Source organism: Morone saxatilis, unplaced genomic scaffold (assembly GCF_004916995.1).
Source record: "Morone saxatilis isolate NCDOM2014 unplaced genomic scaffold, NCSU_SB_2.0 Contig18, whole genome shotgun sequence".
In the NCBI taxonomy this organism is placed as follows: Eukaryota; Metazoa; Chordata; class Actinopteri; family Moronidae; genus Morone; species Morone saxatilis.
In genome coordinates this window covers 11152471-11178030 of record NW_023339740.1, presented here as the reverse complement: position 1 = coordinate 11178030, position 25560 = coordinate 11152471, and the positions used below count along the sequence as shown (strand labels likewise).

The 25560-nt window shown below is 38.9% G+C and overlaps 1 protein-coding gene across 2 annotated transcripts in view; it reads right to left on the bottom strand.

Moving 5' to 3' along the window:
* Nucleotides 1-6: 6 nt before the first annotated feature.
* Nucleotides 7-25560, bottom strand: part of camk1b (calcium/calmodulin-dependent protein kinase Ib) — a 32155-nt gene continuing 6601 nt past the window's right edge. The window contains exons 3-12 of one of the 2 annotated variants that reach the window (XM_035662381.1): nt 11585-11716; nt 6301-6375; nt 5120-5258; nt 4715-4841; nt 4481-4556; nt 4157-4269; nt 2142-2220; nt 1816-1903; nt 1252-1381; nt 7-1166 (exon numbers count right to left, since the gene is read on the bottom strand). In XM_035662381.1, the coding sequence (XP_035518274.1) occupies nt 1072-1166; nt 1252-1381; nt 1816-1903; nt 2142-2220; nt 4157-4269; nt 4481-4556; nt 4715-4841; nt 5120-5258; nt 6301-6375; nt 11585-11716 (1054 nt within the window). In that variant the 3' untranslated portion in view covers nt 7-1071. The remainder of the gene's footprint in view (nt 1167-1251; nt 1382-1815; nt 1904-2141; nt 2221-4156; nt 4270-4480; nt 4557-4714; nt 4842-5119; nt 5259-6300; nt 6376-11584; nt 11717-25560) is intronic. The other variant, XM_035662382.1, reaches the window with a different exon arrangement.

Genomic DNA, 25560 nt, shown 5'->3' with positions numbered 1-25560 from the left:
TTTTGAGATTACAGTACTTTCCTTTGACACAAAAAGCATAAAACTGCATTTTAAAGCTGAAAATGTGATACATACAAAATATGAAGTTACAGCAAGAGTCTGTACTGCAAGAACTCTGCAGAAAGAGACCAAATATTTCAGAAGTTACCCGAAAATAAACCCATCATTACTGTATATCCTAAAGGCACCTTAGACAAAGATATATCCCTGTGCTCGAGTGGTTAAAGAGGTTTGGGGTTAAAAAAGGACAAGGGAGAAGCCTTTCCCTCTCAAAACCTAACCACAGCATGGAAACGCTATATCGCCACAAGAGAGGCTACGTAGATGGACTTTTCATTGCATAAACTATGTTGACACTGATTGTCTAAAAGCAAGACTTAAAGACAGAATGCAGTAAAATTACAAAATTTGACTCAATTTCATTTAAAATACGGCAAAATATCAAAATGCTCTTTGTCTTTCCACCTTAAACTTTGCACACAACACTCCATTTGCATTGTACTGCATTTTCTGCAACAGGGTATATTTCTAGGATAACTAAACATGCATGGGGGAAACTCTCTCCTGATCATGCAGATATTGTTTCTAGATTTACGCTCCAAAGTCTAACGGTAGGAGGTTAAAAAGACAACACAAAAAATATATAAAACAATTAAAACAAACAAAGAGACAGGTTGAATCATGAGTAAAAACAGTGTCCAACAAGCTCTGTCCTGCTTCGGCAAAAACAATCCCCCTGACATGCTGGTGGAGGAGTTTATCTTCCCCTCCTTCCTTTGTATCCTCTCCCTATTTCAACTCATCCCAAACTACCAGCCCAGTCTGTAAAAGTAATCCTCTCTGGTAAATCATCATCATTATCATCTCCCTCCTCCTCCTCCTCCTTTCATTGCATTTTATGTCTTCCTTCTCAGGCTGGACAGGCTTGCTCCCCCTGCAGGTGAGAGGTTGGAATGACGCTGTATTCCTAACCAGATAAGGGGGGAGATAGTGCCTCTGGTTCCACCGAGGGGGTTAAAATTGGAAAGTCACTGGGATTGATTAGACAGGTACATGGAGCAGGTGCAGGGGTCACACCCTGCTGGTTGGATGGCAGCGGTAGGTGCAGTTGGACAGAGGGTCAGCTCCGCTCTCGACGTTCTGGGGGCACCCTCCTTCACAGCACGCTGGGAGACAAAGAGGACGTACTATCAGTGCTGTTTGTCATTAGACGCACTACACACGTTACATGTGTGTGAGGTAAACAAATACCTCCTGTACCTGCGTCTTCCAGCAGATGAGTTCGGCAAGGACTGGGCAGGGTGGGGTTGGGTCCTTCGTGACTGGTGCCCAGCTGGAGGCGCCTCATGTGACGAACCACTGCTGTGGCATTGAATGCTTGCTGTAGAGAAAGACACAAATGCAATATTTATAAGTTGACCAACTGGGACCTGGGCAGCAACTTAAAGCAGGGGTTAAAATGCTTAAAATGAAGCCATCTCACTTGCTATTTCATTTTATTTTATATGTTTTTAGAGGCCCTAAGGGTTAAACTACAGTATTTAGCTAGAAAAGATTTGTCATCATCTTGTGGCCCCATGGATTCATCTTACAACCCTTGAGGGGGTCTTGACATCAATGCTTCTAACAAGAAACAAGATCCATTCCCAAAAGTTAAAATGAAAAAAGGCTGTACTGAAGTGATTCCTGAAGTTCAGACCAAGACAAGACTTTATATTGTATCTGAAGTGTATTCTCTCCATATGCACTAAAGGGCATAAATCATGCAGATAGGAAAATCAAAGTGCATCCAAGATAAATGGAAATCTTCCTTACCTTCCACTTGCTCTTAGCAAAATTCTTTTTGATCTGAGCACTGACAGACTCATGGATGTTCTTATCCAAAGCAGTATCACCAGCAATCCTAAGAAACAGACGGGTAAGGAAACGTAAGAGTGTGTCACGGTGTGCAATGGATGGAAATCACATGGACAGCCTCAGCCATAATCAGAATTTTGTAAGCGTCAAGAGCTGCATAATATTCTCATCCCAGATTAGTTAAAAAAAAAGAAAATCACTGAAGGTTGAGTGTCAAGGTTTTAATCAGACAACAGAAATATTCTTTGTAATGTGAGTGCATCATGACAATGTAGGACCAGTACCAAGGATGCTGCAGAGCCTGGTCACAGGTGTAACGTATGTTGGGGTCTTTCTCCATCAGGTGGGTTATAAAGTCTTTGGCTATAAGGAAAAAGAGAGGTTAAAAAATGTAATATTACAAAAGTCACCAGTCGCACTAAATTGATGCAGTCTATTTATTTATGCAAGCCCATACTGCAACATGAGTTTAAAACTGGAAACCGTTATAATAATATTACAGTGTCTTACTGCTGTAAACAAGAGAAAACACATCTTGAGTTGAGTTCTAATATTGTCGAAAACTGCATCGATTATATCATTGATTCTAAAAGTTGGAGATCCCTGCTCAGATCAGGGAAACAGGGACCCAGTCCAAGAACTACGACTGGGAAAAAAATCAACATGGGATCATTGCCTTGGCTTGTAGGCTCAACACCTGGAAGGTGAAAGGTAGGGATCGAATAAAATATTTCCTGGCTTAGACAACTTGAGACACCACTCTCTCTATATGAGAAAGGTCTCGCCTGGCTCTGGAATCAAACTCCTGGAACAGAGGTAGTCTCTGTCTTGTACTTGTCTGGGACTTGCTCAGGTGGGTGGATGCTAACAAGTCATGGCTGCCTACTGCAGTGTTGGGAGTTTTTCCTGCTGGATGAGAAAGACTGTAGCAGAGAGTAAAACTCAATTCTTGTTTGTACATGAATGTGCCATGTAAGACTTTCAATTCTTTGATGGTTTTTACTGTCTGAAGAGAGACTGGTGAAAAAACATTTTAGTTTAAACTTGGAGATTTCATTTAAATTTAAATTTTTAGGTAATTAGAATTTTGTTGCATATAAAAAAGTTTTCCATTTTCTTCTTCTGACATTTGTGTAACTTAATATTCATTGTCAGGTTCAGAGTTGTTTTCACAACTGCAAGCAACATTAAAGAAAGTTTTAGATTTTTTACAGTTTTTCCATGTGTGAGCTCTTGAGTCTCTGTTCCACCTCTCAGATATGATCACATCCTTTGGTTGTGGCTGAAAAAATTACATCACCGATATAAGCAACCAAAATTAAATGCATACCATAGGAATGTAAAGATATATCACATGAGTTAAACTGTGATACAAATACGTGAAGACTCAAATCGGTGAGATGAAAAATGAATCGAGATATCAATTGTGATATAAAGAGGCATCAGTTTCACTTTTATAAAGAAATGCATTGTTTTGCAGTTTAGACCATACCTCCGAAATGAAAAATAATTCTATAATTTGATAAAGAGAAATAAAAGAGAAAGTGTATCTGGAACATTTAAACACACGATATGGGACTGCCCAGAAGTATATGACTTCTGGAGGAAAGTGGCATCTGTACCCCTGGAACCAATTCCTCTTTTACTAAACGATGACTCACATTGAATTGAGTGAGAACGTATGTTGTGGATCGCTGGACTGACTGCAGCCAAAACAACTCATAGTCTAGCGTTGGTTACCACCGCACAAACTATACACTAGAAAATGGCTGGAATATTTTCAAGGTGTGGTTATGTTAGGGGTAAACAAAGCCAACGCCATTATGTTGGAAATGTGGAAAGGGGCTGCCTCTGAAATAACTATGGAGGACTTACACCATGAATTTGCATTAACAGTTAGTTTGAACTAAAAGGAGGGACTAGTATATGTATTTCTGAAAAAACAAAAAATTGTGAGAAAATTACATTGTAAACCGAGTATTGTGAATTGTTTCGAATCTTGAGTTGTGTGTATCGTTACATCCCTAGTCTCCCATAGAGTGGCTGACCTCACTCTGTGATAAAGTATGGAGTTCAGCAGGGAGGGAAGAAGGTGCTTTTAGGCCACTGCTACAATAGATGTAGAGGAATTCAGTAGGTTGGTTTAACTTTGGATATATTGGACAGAACTTACTAGAAGGAATATTCAAGGCAGACCCAGGGACAGTTTCTAAGCTTTGATCATTGTGTTTCCCCTTTACTGAACACATGTTTGCTGTTTCTCTGTGAAAAATCTACATCATGCTGCTATGTACTGTACCTGAATCAGAGATATCGTCCCAGTAAGGAGAATCAAACTCGTATTCTGCCTTCAGGATCTGTTCAAACAGTTTGGCATCATTCTCGTCATAGAATGGAGGGTAACCGCACAACCTGAGACACACAGAAGAGCACACACGTCAGGTTTTGTCACAGACGTGCAGGAGCTTTTCGACCAAAAGCATCCCAGGAAGTTACTGAAGTTATAAAGGCTGACCAAGGTACAAATGACATGACTATTAAAATACCGTTTCAAAGCAAAATCTCTATAATTCCTTATAATAATAATGATAATAATAATTAATATCTTAAAAAGTGTACTTACAGAATATAGGCTATGACACCAATTGACCAGCAGTCCACTGCTTTACTGTAGGGCTTCTGAGCCAGCACTTCAGGGGCTGAAAGAAACAAGATAATAGGCACATATTCAGCACTATTAATACATCAACTGTAAAAATCAAAGTTACTGTAGTTGAGAACTGAGTGAAATCAAACTGCTATGTAAAACTAATTAATTACAAACAGATTTATTAAAGAAAGTATCTGATATCTTTACCAACATATCCAGGTGTCCCACAGGCTGTCGACATCACACTGCCAGAGCCCTCAATTTTAGACAGACCGAAGTCACTGATCATGATTTTGGAGTCTTCGTCCATGCTGTAGTACAGCAGATTCTCTGGCTGCAGTGAGGAGGGACACAACCATAACCAGAAATGTTTATAAACCATGCAAAGTTTTCTTCTGAACACAGAAATGTACACAGGCCTCCACCACCACATGTACTCGGTAATAACTAATCTCCATAAAAGGATTATATGCTAGTGCAGAAGGGATTACAAAGGCAACGCTAAAGTCAACTTCTGTTGACCCAGCAAAGCCATACTATGATGGAAAAATACAGATACCTAGAATTTCACAATTTATGGCTCAAGTTAAAAATTCTCAGGCCCAGACTGACCTTGAGGTCACGGTGTACAATGCCCATGTCGTGGAGGTATTTAACGGCATCCAGAATCTGCTGAATGAGCTTACTGGCATCTTTTTCTGTGTAGAAGCCCTTCTCTATGATACGGTCGAAGAGTTCCCCGCCAGACACCCTGGATAAAGAGGGAGAGATTCATTCATCAAAGTGAAGTGACGCTTGTGTAGTATAAAGTACAGAATGGAGACAATAACAAGAGTGGACTAAAATTTCAGGAAAAAGTGGAGTCCAATGATTGGCCAAGACAGCTTAAGATTTTACTTGTTGATGGTTGCAACAGAGGAATAGAATGAAATGGCACGGTCTGAATGTATTATTTTGAAAATATTTGTGAACAAAAAGGTAGACTGCCAGAGTATGAGACAGAAAGAGCATGAGGGAAATATAAGATACTTTGTTAACAAGGAAACTTGTTCAAAGTAGTAAATAACTGCTATATATATTTCTTATGAAATGTACTACAGTTATAATAAAGCTATAAAGACAGAAGTATTTTATTGCGGGAGTCAAAAAGCTCCCCAGTGGTGTGACTGAAACCACATACAGTGTGATGTCTGCCTGATATTAGACTTAGAAGCCACTAGATGGAGACTTCACTCCATCTAGTGGCTGCAGCAGTTTGTTTGAGCCTATTACCACACACACACACACACACTGGGTGTTACATGAAAGAGTCATGAATCAGAGGGAACATTGCAAGGACACAAAAACTGGAGGGAACACAAATATATTGCAGGGGAAAGCAATAACTACTTCTGATTAATGCACATCCTCCCTCCATGCCTCTGCTTTTATCTTTCTGATTTGCCATTGACTGTGATTAATGCATGAACGATTAATGTTTTCTGGAGCTCCTTTTCCTGATCTGTCCTTTCTCTTTCTCTTTCTCTTTCTCTCTCTGACATTTTGGTAGTTGAGGTGGGTGGGAGGCTGACAGGCTGAAGGTGTGAGGGCGAACTCCCCACTAGTGTTCATGAGTAGGCACAGTACAATGTTTGCCTGTGTGCGTGTGTGAGTTCCCACACATGCCAGTGTGTTATAGAGTGCAATTAATGGCATGTGACATGTAGTGTGTGGGAGATAGCACAAGTAGGGAGTTTGAAACACACATTGCAGGAAGAAAAACTAGTCACACAAACCCACACGTGAATACTCACAGTTGCATGACAAGGTAGAGGTGTGATTTACTTTCAAATATCTCTTCCAGAGAAACAATGTTGGCATGTTTGATCCTGTGAAGGAGAGAAGAAAAAAAACAATGAGGGAAGAAGTTAATACTAATAACTCTACTAGTCATTTTTATTCAGCAATTAGTATTTAATCAGATTTTGTCTGCAGGAGGCAACAATAATCTCCCTGGGTGTCATGAGAATTCCTTGTTTGGAGTTAGAAATCTTTTCCAATAAATAAAGTCATTGTGTGTACCCGCCACAGAGCTTCATCCAGCAGTCACGTGTACTTCTTACTGATGGTAGAGGAGGCTACACTGTGTGGTGGCATGCAGTTTCCTAATTGGCTGAACTCTGAGCTCTCCTGCCCCTTGACACCCGTGGGCGCAGTGACAGGGGTGAGAAGATGACTCACTAGACTCACATCTAGACTGGTACTCTGCCTGACCTGTGTGTAGTATTACCACTGACTATAACAGTCAGTGGCCACTTTATTAGGTACAACTGTACAATGTAATGCAAGCCAATACAACGGCCATAAATTCCACTTGTTATTTCTATTGTGTGTAACAAACTGGGTCAAGAGTCACGTGATGTTAACATTCAATACTGAAAGACATTGCAAACAATTGTATATTTACCATTAATTGTTATTTACTTTGAGGGACTGTGGTGCATAATGAGCAGCTCATTTATGTTTCTGCTTGGAGCACCTTTCTCTTCACAACAGGACCTTGTTTATTGTAAACTACAATGACTAAAGTTTCTTTCTGCACCAGGAAAAACAACAATTTGAGAATATGTGAGGATGTAATATCCATTTAAACCATCGACATATATGAACATTGACAACCTGATAGCTCTCCAAAAGTGAAGCCAAAACATCTCGATCGCACCCTGTTGGCTGACTGCAGCATAAGTCATAATGCCCACTGCCTCCATAGTAGCAGATGGGCCAAACTAAAAAAATTTAAGTAAACATCAAATACATACGGAATTTTAGTTCTAATCACGTTGATGTATGTTCAAGTGTTGATTTTTTGTTATTTGAAGCCATTTAACCATTTAATGGTTGTTTCACCTTTCGCCATTGATAAATGTAGGGTTGCTTATTAAAAGCATTTGTAAAGTTGATTTTTAGAATATTTTAAATCATGCATTGTTTACATTTGTGTTTGTTCTCAACTTTTCTCATTTTGCCTTTCGCCTTGATCATGCACTCTGTGTGTTTGTGTGTAACCTGTTCATTTAATTTGCCTTAATGCCTGCACTATGAATGTGTGTTTGAGAGTTACTGAGTTGACTTGAAGGTAGGAAGACAAAGACAACATAGAGCCATGTGTTTGAGTCGTACTAGAGGTATCAGTTTATGCGTCAGCCTGAGCTCATGCTGGATTACAGCGATGACTCTTATCCAGATTGAAACAATGCATGGACACCTTCATTTGTCTGCTTAGCTCAGTGTACAAGGAGAGATGGGACCCAGTGAAGGATGAATGATGGATTAAACCTGCTGAGTGAACAGACACGTGTGAACGCATGTGAGCTCAAGCATGGACTTTTACACACAATTTTACAGAAGGTCAAATACATGCAGTAAAGGTGCTGCATTTAACTTTCTGTGTTTGTGTGTGTGATGACCTTATGGTGGACACTGGTCATTGTGACTGTCAGAGAGCTGAACTGAGGACCGGTGATCTGCTGACCTCTGTCAGCACACATGGGTCAGGCCACCAGAACATACAAGTCAGCAAATTAGAGAACAGAGTGTCCAGCTCTGCAGCCAGGAACAACTACATCTGACATCTGAGTGAAAGTGGCAGATCTACTGATTCTTAAATCCATCTATACACAATCCATATTCTGCACGTTTATCAACAAATTATTACAAAGTTTATTGACTTATTATTTATTGTGAGTCAAAAGACAGACAGGTCCTCTGGCATCGTTCTTAATCCTGTTTAAGTTTTGTTTGCTTTTGTATTTATGTTTTCCAAAGCACTGAGTGGGCCGACCATGATTATGCTTCTCTATATCTGCGGCATCTTAAAGTTCCTGTGGTGGGAGGAGAGTTTCCTAAAATGCAGATAGCGCTCTCCATTACAGTAATCACTTTAGCGATAGTTCCTTTCTCGAGTCTGCAGGGATTCAGTGAAGTGAAGAATAAGATGTCCTCTCTGTTATCTTCCCCTGTTAACTGCATTACAAACTGGTGTTTCTGATTTACATGATGTTTTAAAATTATGGTTACTGCAAATGTAATATGATTACTTATTGTAATGTATTATACATGTAAATGTAAAGAATGATACATAACATTGGTTAAGATTTTCATGGAGTAATGAATGCTCTGTGTCCCACAACTTTCAGGCCCAAAAAATAACAAGCAACAGGATTGGGGTCAGAAGTAGTTATAATAACAGTTATTTGGAGTTCAGCATTAATTGAGCTGGATCCAATTGACATTTCTAGCTCAAACACATGTTTCAAGTATGCTATAAAACCATGTCAATATGACTTTTTAGATTTTAAACTGAGCCTCCAGAGCAACTTCACACCAACTCCTCTGATTGGCACAGCCATAAATGACTTAGCAGAGTGTGATTAGTCACTGTATTTGCACATGTCCTGTTGAGTAAATATTTGGTCTAGATAAACTGGGAAGAGGATGAACAGCCAGCTAACCGATGTGATAATATCATATGGCTACATCAGTGCTATATTAGGTTGGGCAGCCATCTTACCATCAGTGATTAGAACAGAGATGAGTTGATTAAGTGTATCCAATGAGGATAATCTGCCTCTGCAGCTGGACCAACACAAACTGTGCCATTAGACACTGAATTAATAATAAACTTCTTTATACAATTCAAATCAAAACACTGGTACAAGTGCTTTACACAGGTTGGAAACATTAGATAAACACCAAGACATTAACAGCAAGGGTCATTAAGAAAAAGTCAAGATGACAGGTTTGGCTCTGGCATCACAAGAAAGAGGAAGGAGGCTTTTTGTGTGCCAACTGTCTCATGTGGTCAAAAACAAGAGAGCAAGTTCAATTCACTATAAATGTGATTTAATTGTGCCACCGTACAGCTAAATTTATAATTTGGGAAAAGATTAAAAACAGCAGAATCAATCAATATTCTGTTATCAGTATTTCAGACTGATTGTTAGTTGGGTCTGGCTGTTGTATTCAAACTGCTGGCTATGGGAACATCTTTAACTAGACTGAGTGGGCGGAATATATATCTTAATCTGTTGATTTCATGACCTTGCAAACCAAAACAAATCAGCAAATGTTTAGATATTACACCTGGTCAAAACTCCAGACAACATCTGGTTCTTAACTCGTAAATGCTTCTGGAAATAAGACTGATTAAGATTAAGAGTGGTGAGACGAGAATCTAAACAGTAACGTTGTGATCCATAGAACCAAAACACAACGTAGAACAAAACAAGGATCTGACAGACTGCAGGATTGAGGGGAGCTGCGAGTCGAGTGATAATTATCTGTGGGTTCATCACTATGAGTCATTCACGTTACAGGTAGTCATTTGATCCATTGTTAATACAAAAATGTTGATTAGTGTCTTTTTGCCTTTTTATACTGTCAGACCCTGTCACCAGGCTCTGTGTCCTGAGGGGGAGTTGAGGATGACGTGTTGAAATGAGTAATGAAACCTTCGTATGAGTCTAAACAAACTTCAGACAGAGTAAGCAAACAGCGATTTTCAGGCCAAGTTTACCTCAGTTTAATGCGTTTGTCAAATTTGTAACCGAACTGTTAACTAACCCCCACCGCTCTCATTCCACCATCCTCACCTCAGGAGGGATCATAGCTGTATATTGGCTAGAGTTGTGTCTCCTGTAACCCAGGCAACAGGAGCTCTAAAAATAACTTGGGACCCAATGTAGATCAGCCATTTTCACCATGGCCCGTAATTCCCCACATCTAAAGAGAAGTATGTTTGAACTGCTCCACAATTACAGGGAGTGTTATTGTCTCTTGCCTTTGTCTTGTCTAATAAAACAACTCTTGCACAGGTAGAGTAAAAAAATGGGCATATGACTCCAGTTTACAAGCAAAACCACTTATATTTGCAATATGACTATTATAGAAACAAGGATTATGGTACTTTAACTGTATTGTCACAGAACAATTTGTACAGCATTGTGAAGAGCTAATTAACGTTTTATTGTGCTATATTAAATAAGTTGACTAATATATGTATTACTACTGTATGTGATGCTATTATGTTTAATCAGACTTAAAAACTCTTTCGTCCCCCTGGCCATCAGACTGCACAACAGCTCTTAGTCAAGGCAGGGAGGACAATAGACAATTGACAATTTCCTCCTCCATTTGCTGTTTTGTTTTCCTGGACATTTATGCACTACCTCTGCTAAATCCTGTAACTGTTCATTCATTGGTCGACAGCCTAAATTTAAATTGCACATAGCTATTTTATTTATAAAAGCTATTTTATTTCTACTTTTACTTTTTGTATAGTTTTCTATTTTAATGTATGTTTAATGTATGACTATTTTATCTATCTAACATAATGATGATCACAGCACTGAAGTTGAAGACTAGCAGAAAGTAGTTCCAATGAAAACTCTTGACGAACAGGTCTGCGGTTTTTCCAGATTAACCATAAACACAAGCTATTGTTGAGCTTTCAAAATCATGTCATTTGAGCACCACATATTACATTCTATTTCCCCTCTATTGTACTGCAATAGAGGGGAACTCGAACTAAAACTATCCGGATGTCAAGGTACCAATAGGCCTTTGTGAGAAAATATGTTTTCTCAATCTCAATAATTACATACAATTTTCTTAATAATTTAATTGAACTAGCCCTTTAATTCCCCATGCTGGGAAAGTGTTGTTTCTTTACTGAATATATGGGTATAAATATATCTATCCAAGTCTGATGCATATTACATACACCATAGTGTGTCGTATTACTACAGTACATATATATATATATATATCATATATATGACATATATGACATCCAGTAATGTGATACAACTAACATGATGCAGTAATGGAGATACAGTGATGAAAAATTTACCATCTTAAACCTTGTGGCTAGTATTTCAGATTCCGATTTCAACATCTAAAGGTTCGTGCTTACAGTACAGACTTGCTTAAAAAATGCAATTTTATTTGAAATATAACTATACTATCAGGTTATACCAATTAATTAAGAACTATTGGCCCTATTATTGCTAATTTCTCAAATCATAGAAGTCTACTTACTTGTGCAGGACTGCTATCTCGTTCTCAATGCTGGTTTCCTTGCCCTCTAATGCCTTCTTGGGGATGCACTTGATAGCCACCAATTTCTGGGTCCTCTTCTCTTCAGCCAGGACCACCTCAGAGAAAGCTCCCCTGAAACACAAACACACAATTCAGTCTGTCAGAACTCGGTTTATCTTTGGGTGTTTAGTCAGAGCTCTCCACATCCATCTCTGACACTGGAGAAAAAAAAGGGAAACTTCTGCTTTGATGTTAAATTAGCCTAACTTTTGTGATAACTTGGCTGCTTTCATCTAAGTGCTGGTATAAATTCTAGCGTGCTGATGCCAGATTGTGTTTATTTTTAACTTCAGCCTCATCCTGAAGTCTTTAGGTTGCTGCTGAGTCAAGCTTTGGAGAGGGAACGACTTGGTAGGATGATTTGGAAGCACAGATATCGAATGCTGAGCTTTATCTTTGATAATGGCCAAAAAACTGCCCATCAATCAGTTTGATTATTATTATCATTCTGGGGAAAATTACTGTATAGTAAAATGCCTCTTTTCCTTCTTTCAACATGCTTTACTGATGTTTATAATAATACTGCAAAAGCATCACGTTGATCTATATGTATCATGTACGTTAATATCTTTAAATATTTGGACCTGTGTGTGTTTGAACCATTGTTTGGATATCAGGCAGTGTAGGTCAGTAGTTTATATGAAGGTGTATGTGTATGTAGATCATACAGTTCAACACTGTTTAAGTTTAGACATACGATAACAGAGCAGCTAACTCCATGCATCAGTTTAGCATAGTTGTGGACTTGTCTATGATACACCAGGTATTTAAACTTAAATTTAACCATCTAGTACTGTATGTTATATGCGTACAGATGCCACTGCACAAACAGTTTTATTCTAGGTTGTGACCTGCTGAATGAAGTATGCACAGCTACTAGATCTGCCCTGACGCCTTCTTCAATAAACAACTACATTTCTTTCTATTTTTCTTCCCCTGTGTCCGCCTACCAACTAATATCAATAATGGAAAACAAGAAAAGCAACAGAACTCAAACTTGCAAAAAAAAAAAATGTTTAGCTTTTTTTTTTTCCCATGACCCATTTAATAGTAGAGACATTACTTACGACCTCTGTGGGTTTTGGACAAGCTCCAGAGATTCTTGACAGAGGCCCAAAGCTGCACAATAACTATAAGGGAAGCCTGACCCACAATTATAGGGTTCAAACAAACATTACACTTATATAGCAGAAGTAGTAGTGCAACTGCAATGAGATGTGGTATAGAAAGGAAATTACCTTCTTACATGACTACTGATTTAGTCGAGTGTGAACAAAGTGTGAAAGAAATGCTGCTGTTAAGGGTAAAGCAGCATAAGAGCTTACATTACTCCTCAGCTGCATTAAAAAGTAACTTCCATATAGTCTAAAGTTTTGTGTTTATTGTGTGACAAACAGATTTCTCCATACAGACGATTTAAAGGTAAATAAGGTCAAGAGAAGGACCTTCCACATACTGAGATCTGTTTACTCTATTTTAACACATACATGTTACCTTAAGACATATAGGACAAACAGAGAATGAAGGAACACTGAAGTGAATAAAAAGACATTCCAGTAATTAGCCCCAACACAAAACATCTGTGTATCCTACAACCAAGACCTTATGCTGCATTCATGTCATATGGGATGGATTGCAGAGATGGGGGAGATTCTTATGTTTACGACCTGCATGAGCTCACTTCACCAGACGACTTGAGACTGTTGTGTGTTTGCTACTGTACTGTGAATAGACTAACATGAAATATCTGTATTTGTTTAGGATTTTCTGTATTTTTTCAAGTACCAAACTTGCTATATTGGAGCTTTCAGAAAAATTCCAGTCACAATTTTAACTTGGATATTAACATAAATGCTATTTATTATACAAGTCAGACATTGGTAATGTATAAGATATGATACAACAAGGTTTTCAGTCTTATAGTCTACACACGTGGATGGGGTACAAAAGCCCAACCACAAGAGACATTTTTTAAGTCACAAAGAACTACACTTAAATTAACAATTACTATAATTGTAGAAAAACTAATTATATTGCAATAAATGATTAAATGACTTTATTCCGAAGCTCAAAATCAACATGACAAACATATAAAGAAATCAATGTTATATTTCTGTTTTAAATGACAAACGTTCACCAAAATGAGGTTACTAATTCTAGTTGATAGCTCACAATGAGACGTTCTGCATGTGTTTTGTTTAACCTTACATTTTACTGCCTTTTCCTGACTCAATAAGTGCCAACTACAAGGCCAATAAAATCTTCTTCACAATTAAGCCTTGTGATATGAATGCGCTGCACTGGATCCATATATTTACAGAGCTGAGGTATGGCTTCGTCACAGTTTTCTCTACTTGACTGCAGGACAGGCTTTGCCTCTATTTAACTGCTCAAAAGATGGCAGGAGTGTCACACAAAATATAAAAAAAGGTATTTTCATGGTTCACCTCAATTGAACAGAACAACCTTTCTGGATAAGCGTGGTTGCATTTTTACAGGGAAGTTTGTGCATCAGATATTCCTTACTTCCTCTAATGTTTAGCTATCAAGCAGTCATTCACTCTACAGCAACTTGTGGTGAACAATTGCATGTTTATTTTGGAACTGGCCATTATGTGCTTTTAGTGTACTAACAGCGCTGCCAGTGAATGCCGGAAGTATCAACAAGTTCAAACATATCCCACTAAAATGTGGTAGAAATGTTGAAGGAAAGTTTAAGGCTACAGTATGAACCCTAATCAAGTCATGTGGATCTCCTGCATTAAAAGAGGTGTGTGTGTGTGTGTGTGTGTGTGTGTGAGAGAGAGAATGTCAGCTGTCAGTTTGTGCATTACAGTATCTCTTCAGCCACTTACAGCTGCATGTGTGGGCAGAGAAGAACCATAACTGTCGGGTTGCTAGGTTTGCAGATACTTTATCAGTTTTATAAACAACTCCTCTATGAACAGCTCAGCTTCATTAAGTAGCTTTAACCCCTGGTTTTTTAGTTATAGTGGACTACACTCAATGTGGAAACAACTCATTTTCAATATTTTATTTTATTTTACAACCACAATATGTGAACCTGGATACTGGTAACATTATTGATGTTACCACTGTCACTGTGTCATCTCTGAACTGGAAAGGGTTCTCTTTTACTCTGGCAGACACACACAAAAGTTAACCTTAGTGTATACAGAATAAAGTTTCTATGTCTGCTGTATTTATATTGGCTCCCTGACGAAACAACTCAGGTGGATTTGGTTATTTTATCTTCAATGTGTATATGTCTACACTTGAACTCTTTCAAGTCACTGTGGGATTCTCAAGGTTTTCTGGTACTGCATGATTTTGTATTTCAAGAGCAGCCCTTTTAATGTACCAATATCCAAGAAACCCCAATATAGTCTTGCAAATGTCCCATGACCAACCCAAAAATGTAGAAACTCAAGCTAAGTGTAAAAGGTGTCAAAGGAAAGCATGTACAAATAATTATATATGACAGAAGATACACTAGTTAAACAAATAGCAATTACTAATTTAAAGTATTCACAAAATTAAATCACTGGTTCCATAACACACTTTATACAGAGTAACCTACACTAGCTTCTCTGGTGTTATTAACCTTAAAGCTAACAGAACACTGAACCCATTTCCTGATCAAAGTAACAATTATCCTGGGAGTGAGGCCCCGTGGTCACATCTCAACAAGAAAAGTAAAACTGCCATAGAAAGGCCATTAGCTTTGGCAGAAATCCAGCTGTGTGGAGGAGGTTGTCAGTGCTGCAAATTCCTGTGTAGCATCTGGAGGATTTAGTTGACATTCTCCATGCACCCACTGACAGACCAAGGGGCTCTGGGGAAGTGTCACACAGTGGTTCACACAAACATTGGGAAAATCTGAGACCATTAATGCGTCTTTGACTATGGATAGTCCCATTGTCTGTTCTCCTTCCAATGGCACATATTTGACTTGTGAAATAATATCATTCTGCAGCACATTTTCAATCGTTCAAGATCATTTTATTTGTGATTAAGTTGGTTGAACCTCTGGCACATCATTACTTGCACTTGCAAATGAAGTGAAACCACAACCCTATTTCAGCAGAACTGCAGATAAATGCTGCACTTTGTTAGTCAGAAGAAGAAGTCTTTTACCTATGACTTCCTTTCACTAAATGCCACTGGACATTGTTTACATGTGAATGTCAGTGAATTGTAGGGGAACAATTTCAATTTGCTAGGCAACAATCTCTAACACAACATCATCAAAAACAGGTGAATTCTGCATATTGTGGACTTATTGTGGAAACACATTCCATAAAACAAGGTCTTTTTTCAAATGACAATGTTTATTCTGGGCATGATAGCAATAATTACATTGCTATTGGCTGGCACTGGTCTGCTTATTTCTACTGCCAAAAACCACAACTAAAGATAACAACTAATTGTTGTGTTATCCAAGTGATAGATTCTGAGATTAGAAAGATTTTCACTACCACTGATGGAAAGGAGGGAGATGCTACCACACTTAAGCCCTGGCACAGGCTCACTCACCCAAGTACCTCTCAACAGACTATATTGTGTAATGCCACTACATTTTTACTTTGTAAAACGGTAGAATAAGAATTGTAATGACTATTTGATGAGTGCTTAGTAGTGTGGTGAGTTTGCAGAGAGCTTAATTGTAGCAAAGGTTTCAGGTGGTTTATAAAGTAAACAACTGTGTTTACTGAGCTGTTCCTGTTTCTAACAGGACATTCTTATCACCACCATGGAACCTGTGTCCGGGAAGAGGATACGTGTACACACACACACACACTACGACTGCACAGCTATAAGCCACTAAACCCTCAATAAAGACACTCTTTCTGACAATATCCAAACAGTATGGCGTGTTCTCAGAAAGTCACTGTGTAAATACTTTACACAAGAGTTTAAATATAGACAAGCAGCAACAAATGTGACGAGCCTTAAACAGAGTAAACATGTCAGTGAAACAACATATATTTCAGGGATCTGTGCTAATACACAAATCCTGTATCCAAACACTTTGTATCCTGCCCAATCTGTGGATAAGAAGCAGCCTCTCTACTTTCACTACTGAAAAAGTTCAAATATTAGCATAGTTCTTCTACTCAGTTAATCTCCTTTTTACATCACTCTTTTTCTGAGTGAGCTGCTTGCTTAAAATACAGACTGTTGCTTAGTTTCTGTCGCTACAAGCAACCTTTTCAATGTGTGTATCCCACGATGCCTCACTCTGTGTATCAAAGGAATTCAAAACCAAGCAATGAGGATCTCAAATGCCATCATGCATTAATTTGTGCCCACTCCCATAGAATAAAAACACACAGGCTCATAACATTACTGCAAACATGGATTAGCAGAACATTGTAAGAGGTTGTGGTTACGTCTACACATTAAACCAGCCAAGCTCTAATGATTTCCAATGACAACAACAAACACCATACACATATTGATAACTATTACTGACACACTGTTGCACTCAGTCAACACAAGACAAACACAATCTGCGTTGCCTTTTTGCAGAAACAAGGAAGATCCACTCGGTATATTCAATTACTACCATTTTCCTGTAACAGCTGTAGCTTGTTCTTGGTTTTAACAGAGGTTCAGTCTCCCTTCTCTTTTTACAAAAATAGTTTTTCTCTGTTGTTACCATCTGCTGTGTCACACGTGTCTGTGGCAGTGCAGACATATACAGTACATATATTGTGTTAAAGTAAACTCAAATACAGAGTACATTTTTAAAATACCATTGTTGATAATGAACAAGGAAGCATTCCTTGTACACTGTGGTGTTTTCAGAACACAGATCTTTTTTGACAATCTGCCATGTATTTTTTTCCCTATAAATCCCACGTTCCAACTCCAACCAATTGTGCCATCTGTCCTGCTGAGAAGTTGGTCAAGAAGGTATGTAAGCAGATGACAAAATGGTAACTGTGGAAAGGTCAGAGAGACATAGGGAAGGACCATCTGGTCCAATCAGAGCTGAGAGATTCCCAACTGTGATACTGGCCCTGAAACATAAAAGACCATCTTTGCTCTGTGGGCCCTCCAAACACAAATATCTGCTAAATCAAACCACTATCCCTCTCCTTGCTTTAATCCTGCGTTTTCCTCTGAGAAAAGTCACATATTTTCAACAACATTCCTATGCTGTTGATTACTGTTTTGGTTGCGTACTGAACTGGAAATGTTTCAGGATGAATACATGTACCGTTACACCCCAAATATCGCAACTGTAATAAAAAAGGGATTAATTTTGTTTACGTTTACTGATAACAAATGTAATCTGCTCATATCATCATGCTTTGTTCACTCTCATTTTAATAATCCCTTAATGTGAGTGTTGCCATGGTGCTGGTATGTTTGACTTGCTACCAGTTACTGTGTCCTTTGGCTAAAGACCTCAGTGCACTCCACACTATGGCTCACAGAGAGGAAATGTCATGACCATTTAAAGAAATATGAGTAAATACAAAGAGTCCTTGACAAAAGTAAAGTGATCAATCAAGACAAAGAAGACAAATGTTGCCTCTCGTAGGCTTTGGATGATGTTATCAGTTCCAGTGGAGAGTATAGCGATAGTGACGCAGACAGACACTGGATTTCCACCATTCCTCCCAGTCTTCCTCTCCAACCTACTTCACAAACACTTCTGTCTATCTGTAAATCTGAATGTGGGAATGACTTAACAATTTACATTTGGACATCTGGTGTGTACATCATATACCATACACCATTAACCAAAACGTATAGTGCTTAACGCAAACAACTGTAAAACTAAGTATAGATAAGTGTTGAACAATGTCTTGACTTTGTTAATGGCGAGTGTGTGACAGGATCTTATTGAATGTGAAATTATGTTTGAAGTGTCCTTAGTTCATAGAATTCAAGTAGAAAGAAGCTCATACAGAGATTATAATCACTCTTTACACAATTTCTTTACATTTAACATGTTGTCTTTGGTTGTATCTATCTATTTACCTATCACAAAATACAGACCAACTGAGCAAGTAGCTCCTAAAGAACATCTTGCGAGCTAAACACAAATATTTAGCTGAGGAGTTTTTGGAGACAAAAATGCAGCTAAAATCAGAGCGAATGTTGGACTTAAAATCTGTCCAGCAGCCAGAAACATGACTCCAATGGAAGACTAATGTTGCTCTGTGGTTGATGTAGGCAATCGTTTGCTACCACATTACCCGTTTAGTGGGCCTAAACTCAATTAATGCAACTGCAAGTGCTTTATTCATGTCAGAGAAGAATAGATCCAACTTTCCACTGTTTAAAGTCCACTTACTGAGAGGAACTGCTCTGAAACACGCACCTGAAAAAACAATATCCCTAACTAAATCGTATAGTGGATACTAATTAAGCTGCAAAGCAAAGACCATGCTTCCCTAAGGATTTCCAGGGACCGGAGATAAAGAGAGCGAGATAAAGAAACGTGTTCTCAAGCCAGTTCGCTGATATGTGGACAGCTTGTCATGAGGGGCAATAAGGGATTATAACAAAGGAAAAAGACTGTGGGAAGATGTACCGGACAAGCCTCAAAGTGTACTTAAAATTGTTAGGGGGATATAGTGCTGTGAGCAGATGGAGATGCATGTGGGCCAGACAGTGGACATATATATGTATGTGTGTGTGTGTGTGTGTGTGTGTGCACATTTGCATGCGTGTATGTATTCCAGGAACAGCAGGCTATGTCATGCTGAGCTGTGCTGTGCTGAGACGCAGGCTTCTGTTCGAATTAGGTCAGGGCAGGGCTGAAGGGCTGAGGGTGCCATAAGCAGGGATGGATTTTCAGGATTGGGTCGGAGTTGGAAATGGTTCCAAGTTTTTCCAAGAAAATTTTTCAAAAGAACAGTTAAACTGTCTTAATTTGTGATTTAGAATGTGAATGTGAATGTGATTTAGTCTCAGAATGAATTAGTAGCTGACATGATTATTTATTTCTGTAATGTACTAGGCCTGATAACTTAACTTAAAGGTGACCACAAGGGATGAATCAAAAAAAAATATGCAGAGAGAAGAGATGAGAAGAGAGATGAAGAGACAGAGACGGTAGCGTGCCAAAAGCCTTACTCATAACTCCTGTATGGTCTTATCAGTGGCTGAGACAGCATTACAAGGGCAGACACAGTAACATGTTGTCCTGTGCTTTGAAGTCCAGTACAGGAGCAGGGCACTGTGTAATGAAGAAAGGTCTTAGCTCTATCTCATCCTACAGCTTAGATACAATAAAACCTTGTGACAAAGGAAAAGCTGAGAAAAGCAAAGCAAGGAAAAGGTAAAAAAAGAAAAAGATTCACTATTTTCTAGAAAGGCCAGTGGTGTGCATGTGGGACACTCTCATGGAGATATTATTAGGGGAAGATAAAGGCAACTGAAATTGTAATATCACAGGAATACTATGGGATAAATATGATTAGTAGTAAATGATGGGGAGAGAGGGAGAATTAGGATAGAGACAGAAAAAGAGAAGCACAGAGAGAGTGACAGAGATGAAAAATAGATGAGGTGGGACAGCTCTCACGCTGGGAGACTCATCTGCTCGATAAAGGTGGCTGTTTCCTTTTGTCTGAACTACTTTGTAATAATCATTTTGAATTCAATTGATTTTGACTCCCACCCAAATAATCAGTCTGGGATAAAATTCTCTCAAAACCCCCATGTCTGGTCTCCTCGCTGTCTCTAGACCTCATTTACATTTTAGAATTACATGGTAACATAGAAGTACTGTGACTGAGGGATGGGAGGTACAGGCTGCATTGCCTACTCACTATCTGGAAAATCAGGATGATAGAAATCACAGCAATGAAACAAATGAAGTTTAATCATAGGGATTCAGTGTCACTCTAAAGAAAATGAGAAAATGAGAAAGGGCAGATAGTCCCCTGCTGTATCGAATATATTACATTTCTCCTTTAAACATATAAGTAAGATCACTGCACACTCTATTAAGTCTTGCACCTCAGTGTTTTAAAGGTAACATCAATCAGTTTGTACAGTATTTCATGAATCCCCAGCATACAAGCTTCAGAAACATAAATACTCAGACCTCTCTGCATTAAGGAACTAGCTTTAGCTTGTTGAATAGCTCTGACATACAGAGAAGTCTGAGAAGAGAATAAAATATTGAAAATTGAGATAGTTATTTAGGACTTTTTACAATGGTCTCTACCATTTAATTCTAATCATAATTTATTTAAGTGCATTTGACACTAATGCCTCACCTCTTGTCACACAATTTAGTCTTTCACAAATACATTTGTAAGTGCACACACAAACATCCCAAAGAGTGTTGAGTTATTGAACCACTCAGAAGCAGAGAGCCCTCAGATAAAGTAGCAAATCAGTGTTAAAACCCGTGTAATGTAGCAGAGAGGCATGAGTGTGAGGGAACAAGTGGAGCAAAAGGTTCCTCTTTTGACTACCAGATTGTGTCCCAGCCCAGACTACAATTTGTGCAACACGAAACAAAACAAAAAATCTGTGTGTATTCTGGGTATATCTAACATTCTGATATGTTTAAAGTATCAACAAAAGCACACAAAAGATGATAATATCAACCACTAAACCCCATAGGTATTTTATCTTTGTTGTCTGTCAACCTTTTGAATATGAAAAGGCAATGAGGAAGATGAGCTAACTCTGAAGTCGTGCTGCACAAAAAAAAAATCCTGAGAAAGGTTTTAAGGGGAGATCTTCAGTCTGTCAAATCAAAAATAACAGGCAGTGGGCGTCAGGGCTCCTTGCTTTGTAAAAAGAGAAGATGTGTGATGAATGGATGCCATGTGTTCATTCAGTGAGGTAGAGAGAGAGAGAGACGGGAACACTGGATGCAAAGGTCTTCAAGAAGAAAACACCAAACAGGAAAGACATGCAGATCAGCTTTCAGTTACAGACGTATGTTCTCATGAAGACACACCAAAACAAGTGTTGTTGTTCCCTCTTTCTCTCTCTCTCTCTCTCTCTCTCACACACTCCTCTTCCCAAATCAATTGTGGCCAATAGTTGATCATACGACAGGCGAGGGCAGAGGCTACTGGGTCACTGTTCGACATGAGTGAGAGAAACAGGCGGGGGCCAATCCATCAGCCATAACGATTTTAGATGATTACACCACGCTCCCCTACTCTTACCCTGCACTTCCTCCCTCCCATGCCCAGTCCCTGTGTTTTGCAATGTATTCTGGGCTGAAAATGCTGAGAATTTCCCCTTGCATGAGAACAAGTACAGCCATTTAAAATGTCAAAAAAGGCCCATTTGTGCAGTTTGTCATCAGTCGAAAACCCTTAAAGTTGACAACTGAGTGTGGGAATGATGAGGGGAAAAAACAGTTGCTGTTTGCTAATTTGTATTTAATAAGCTTTATAATACTGTATTGTACAGTATATTACATTAATATTAAGAAGACATACAGATTCAGAATTATATTTACTCCTAATAACTACATCTGTCATAGACCTGTGAGCTGGTAGAGCTCGAGATGAAAGTAGAACTGGTGCAATGAGTTACAGCATTTATACAGAAAATATCAATATCAATTTTCCAAATAGGTGACATGTGAATCTATAATGATGATATACTGAGCAACATAGGCTGGAGAGTGCAGGGTAAGTCAATATTTGAAATAAACCCAAGGGAAACGCCGAGGGAAGCCAAGGGAATCCAAACTTTCCAAGCAAAAAGGTGTGGATGGGTGGGTTTGTGTGTGTGTGTGTATGCATGGCACGTTATAACAAGGGGATTACTTAGAACCCTTTTTTAATACTGTGAGCAAAAGCTAGTGTTGGGGTAAGGGTAGTTTGTAATTTGACTGTACACACACACTGGGATCCCTGTTCCACAGCAAACACAGTGTGAAACCAGGAAACGGTTAAAGAGCAGGTGACAGGGATGATGAGCCAAATGGAGCTGGATATCTGAGAGCAGGGGTGAGGTTTGGGGCTGGGTTGGACAGACACAGACACAACAAACCAAAAGAGAGAGAGAGACAGAGAGAGAGACACGAGAGAGACGAGAGAGACGAGAGAGAGAGAGAGGAGTAGATTAAGCATAAGAATAAAAAAGAAATGAGAAAAGAAGGAAGGCTAAAGAGGATTTGAGTTGATTGCAGTGAAAGTGCCGTTGCCTGTTTGTACATTATTAATTCCCATCTGTTTTGATTACAAAAACATGTGGCAGCAGCTTGGGATTCACAACACACGCCACTGGTATACGGTTTAAAGCCCCGTTATCATTAACATTTGTGTCTCTAAAGTCAGAAATTTTAAAGTAATAATCCAATTCAAGAAATACATTTTATGTTAGTTCAAGACAGGTAAATTGAGAAGCTTTTATGTATGAGACATGATGAACATTCGATTGGGGGACGAGGTGATTTGTAGCACCCATCTCCTTCATGGTAATTGAGAGAGGCTTTAGAAACAAGGAGAACATTTAAAGAGAAATGTCTTTCTTTTTCTATCTTTTCTTCTAAAAAAGAGAGCGAGTCTATCTCTTGCACAATGCACACATATGCCTCCGGTGGAGGATTATTAATAGCAAATCAAAAACTTTGTTTCCATAGTGACTGTTTGAGTCCATTATGGAAAGTGTTTCCTGTTGTTACCAAGACAACAATCCAGCAATGGCAAATGAATGTGGCACACAGCTGAGTGACGCGGTGAGCTGGTGATCTCTCCATAAACAAGCTCTGCACCAAAACTGGGGGCAGGTGGAGAACTGGAGGGATGACAGTGAAAAGGTTGAAAGGATTGGAAAAACATTTTTTATGTATGCACCCATCAGTTGGGCTTATACACAACTTTTATTTTATATTGCTTTATTTAACTGTACCTTATATCCTACCTTACCTTATACCTACACCTACTGTGTACAATGACAATAAAGGCTTTCAATTCAATTCAATTCAATACAATTCAATTTCAATTTCAATTCAATTTGTCTATTTAAACAGGGTGCTAGCATCAATTATGTTGCATGAAAATCTAAACATTGCAGAAATCAGACTTTAACCTGGAAGTAACTCATTTTGCCTTTATTAGAGTGTTTACAGTAGAGTTGCAGGAAAGACAGCCATCAAGCTGCTATGATGACTTTCGTGACAACGTCTGTCACTGTGGTTAAGTTAAGTCCTTTTCGTTTGGTGCTTACAATACTGTTTGTACTCTCTGTGCATCAGTGACTAAAGAGGTCAAAGAAGGATTCATAAACTCACAAACCAAGCTTTACAACATTAGGTGTTCACACAACTTAATCCTGGACTAACAAGGATGCGGGTGTATGTAAAAGGTGCTTCAAGAAAGACACCTTGGATAAACATTCAGTCTTATGACTCTCAGCATCCACCATCCATACGGATCATAAAACAAATATAGAAGGATTAAAAGTTACATTTAACTGATGCACACTCGCAATTTGTTCTTTGATACCAAACTAGGGCCCAAATTGCTTCTGCCAATTTGGGAAAACTGGGCAAACGCTTCACTGGGGGATGGATAGCAGGACCATTTAGACAGGAGGGCCGAGTCAACCCCAGGAGGAACTCAGGAGGACAGAAATTGTCCTGTCTTGGTGATGGAATATGCTCTATTGTTGCGAGTGCCAAACTACATTTGGGTTTGGACAAATGTACTGTATAGCAACCAGAATGGTGCTCCTGCTCACTTGCGTAAATATAGAATACACTGCCACATAAGTGGGGCTTGAGAGATGTAGCAAATGAGTAACAGTTCTACAACTGACAAGCAGTAGGCATGCCATCATGCACACCGAAAACCAAGCATGACCATTTTCAGACAAATGGATAGCACGCACACACAAATACACACAGTGTCCTCAAAAGTTAAGAGGTTTAACAGAGATTCCAAAGCACCAAGAAAAGCCGAGCAAATAAGGAGAGACAGCACAGACACATCAAACCCAAACAGTACTCCACAGTATAAGGCTCTTCTCACAAAGTACTGCTGATATGGGATTTAACCTACTAATGTCCTGCATCAAGGCAAGTACTGTAGTACTGTAGGCAAGTACACGCAAGTATTTTCATTCATTTTTCATTTTCAGGTCAATCAAAAATACTAAAATGGGGGGAGCATGGTGGGTCACCTGTCTAGCTCTCTCGGCCGCTAGCTTTATAAGTTACTGTTGATTAGTTAGGTCTAGCTGTATCATGTGTTTGTACAGTCCTTGACAGTCACCAGTTTATTGAACACACCTCTTCAATCAAATGTAATCAAATACAGCAGCCCAACAATAACTCTTATCTTTGTGAAGTGTATCACGTTCATGTCAGAAGTGACTCCATTCTGTGGTAATCTATGAGCTTGTGTATTTAGTGGTGCTGTTACATTGTAAACTACAAGAGAAAGAGGTGTTTTCCAATGTTCCTTCCACAATTATTTACATGCAGGGCTTGGAATATTAGCCTCTTAGTGTAATGCTTTGTGCCTGGTTTGTTCAACAGAGAGGTAAATCAACAAGGTTCTGATGACACTGTGTCAACAAAAGTGAACATTATACAATCCACGAAGATATATTGCAGTGCTTTTACTCAAAATCTACTGCAGGGTTATTGTATTTAATTGCATTAGACTACACTAACACGGACCCCTCCCAAATAATCCTGTTTGCTTTGTTTGAAGTTTTGCCTAAAGAGAAACGTCACAAGATGTGTAATGGTGCTCAGGACACCTGTTGCAGACACCTCCTGTACTGAAATGTGGAATCTGAAGAAAACTATTTACCAGCATGTAGAGACTTGTCTTATTGAAACTGCTTTAAGCATTGTGTGTTTTAAAGGACCAGTGTGTAGGATTTAGTGGCATCTAGTAGCACAGTTGCAGATTGCACCTCCCTCACTTCACCTCTCCTTCCAAATGCGATGGAGAAATTAT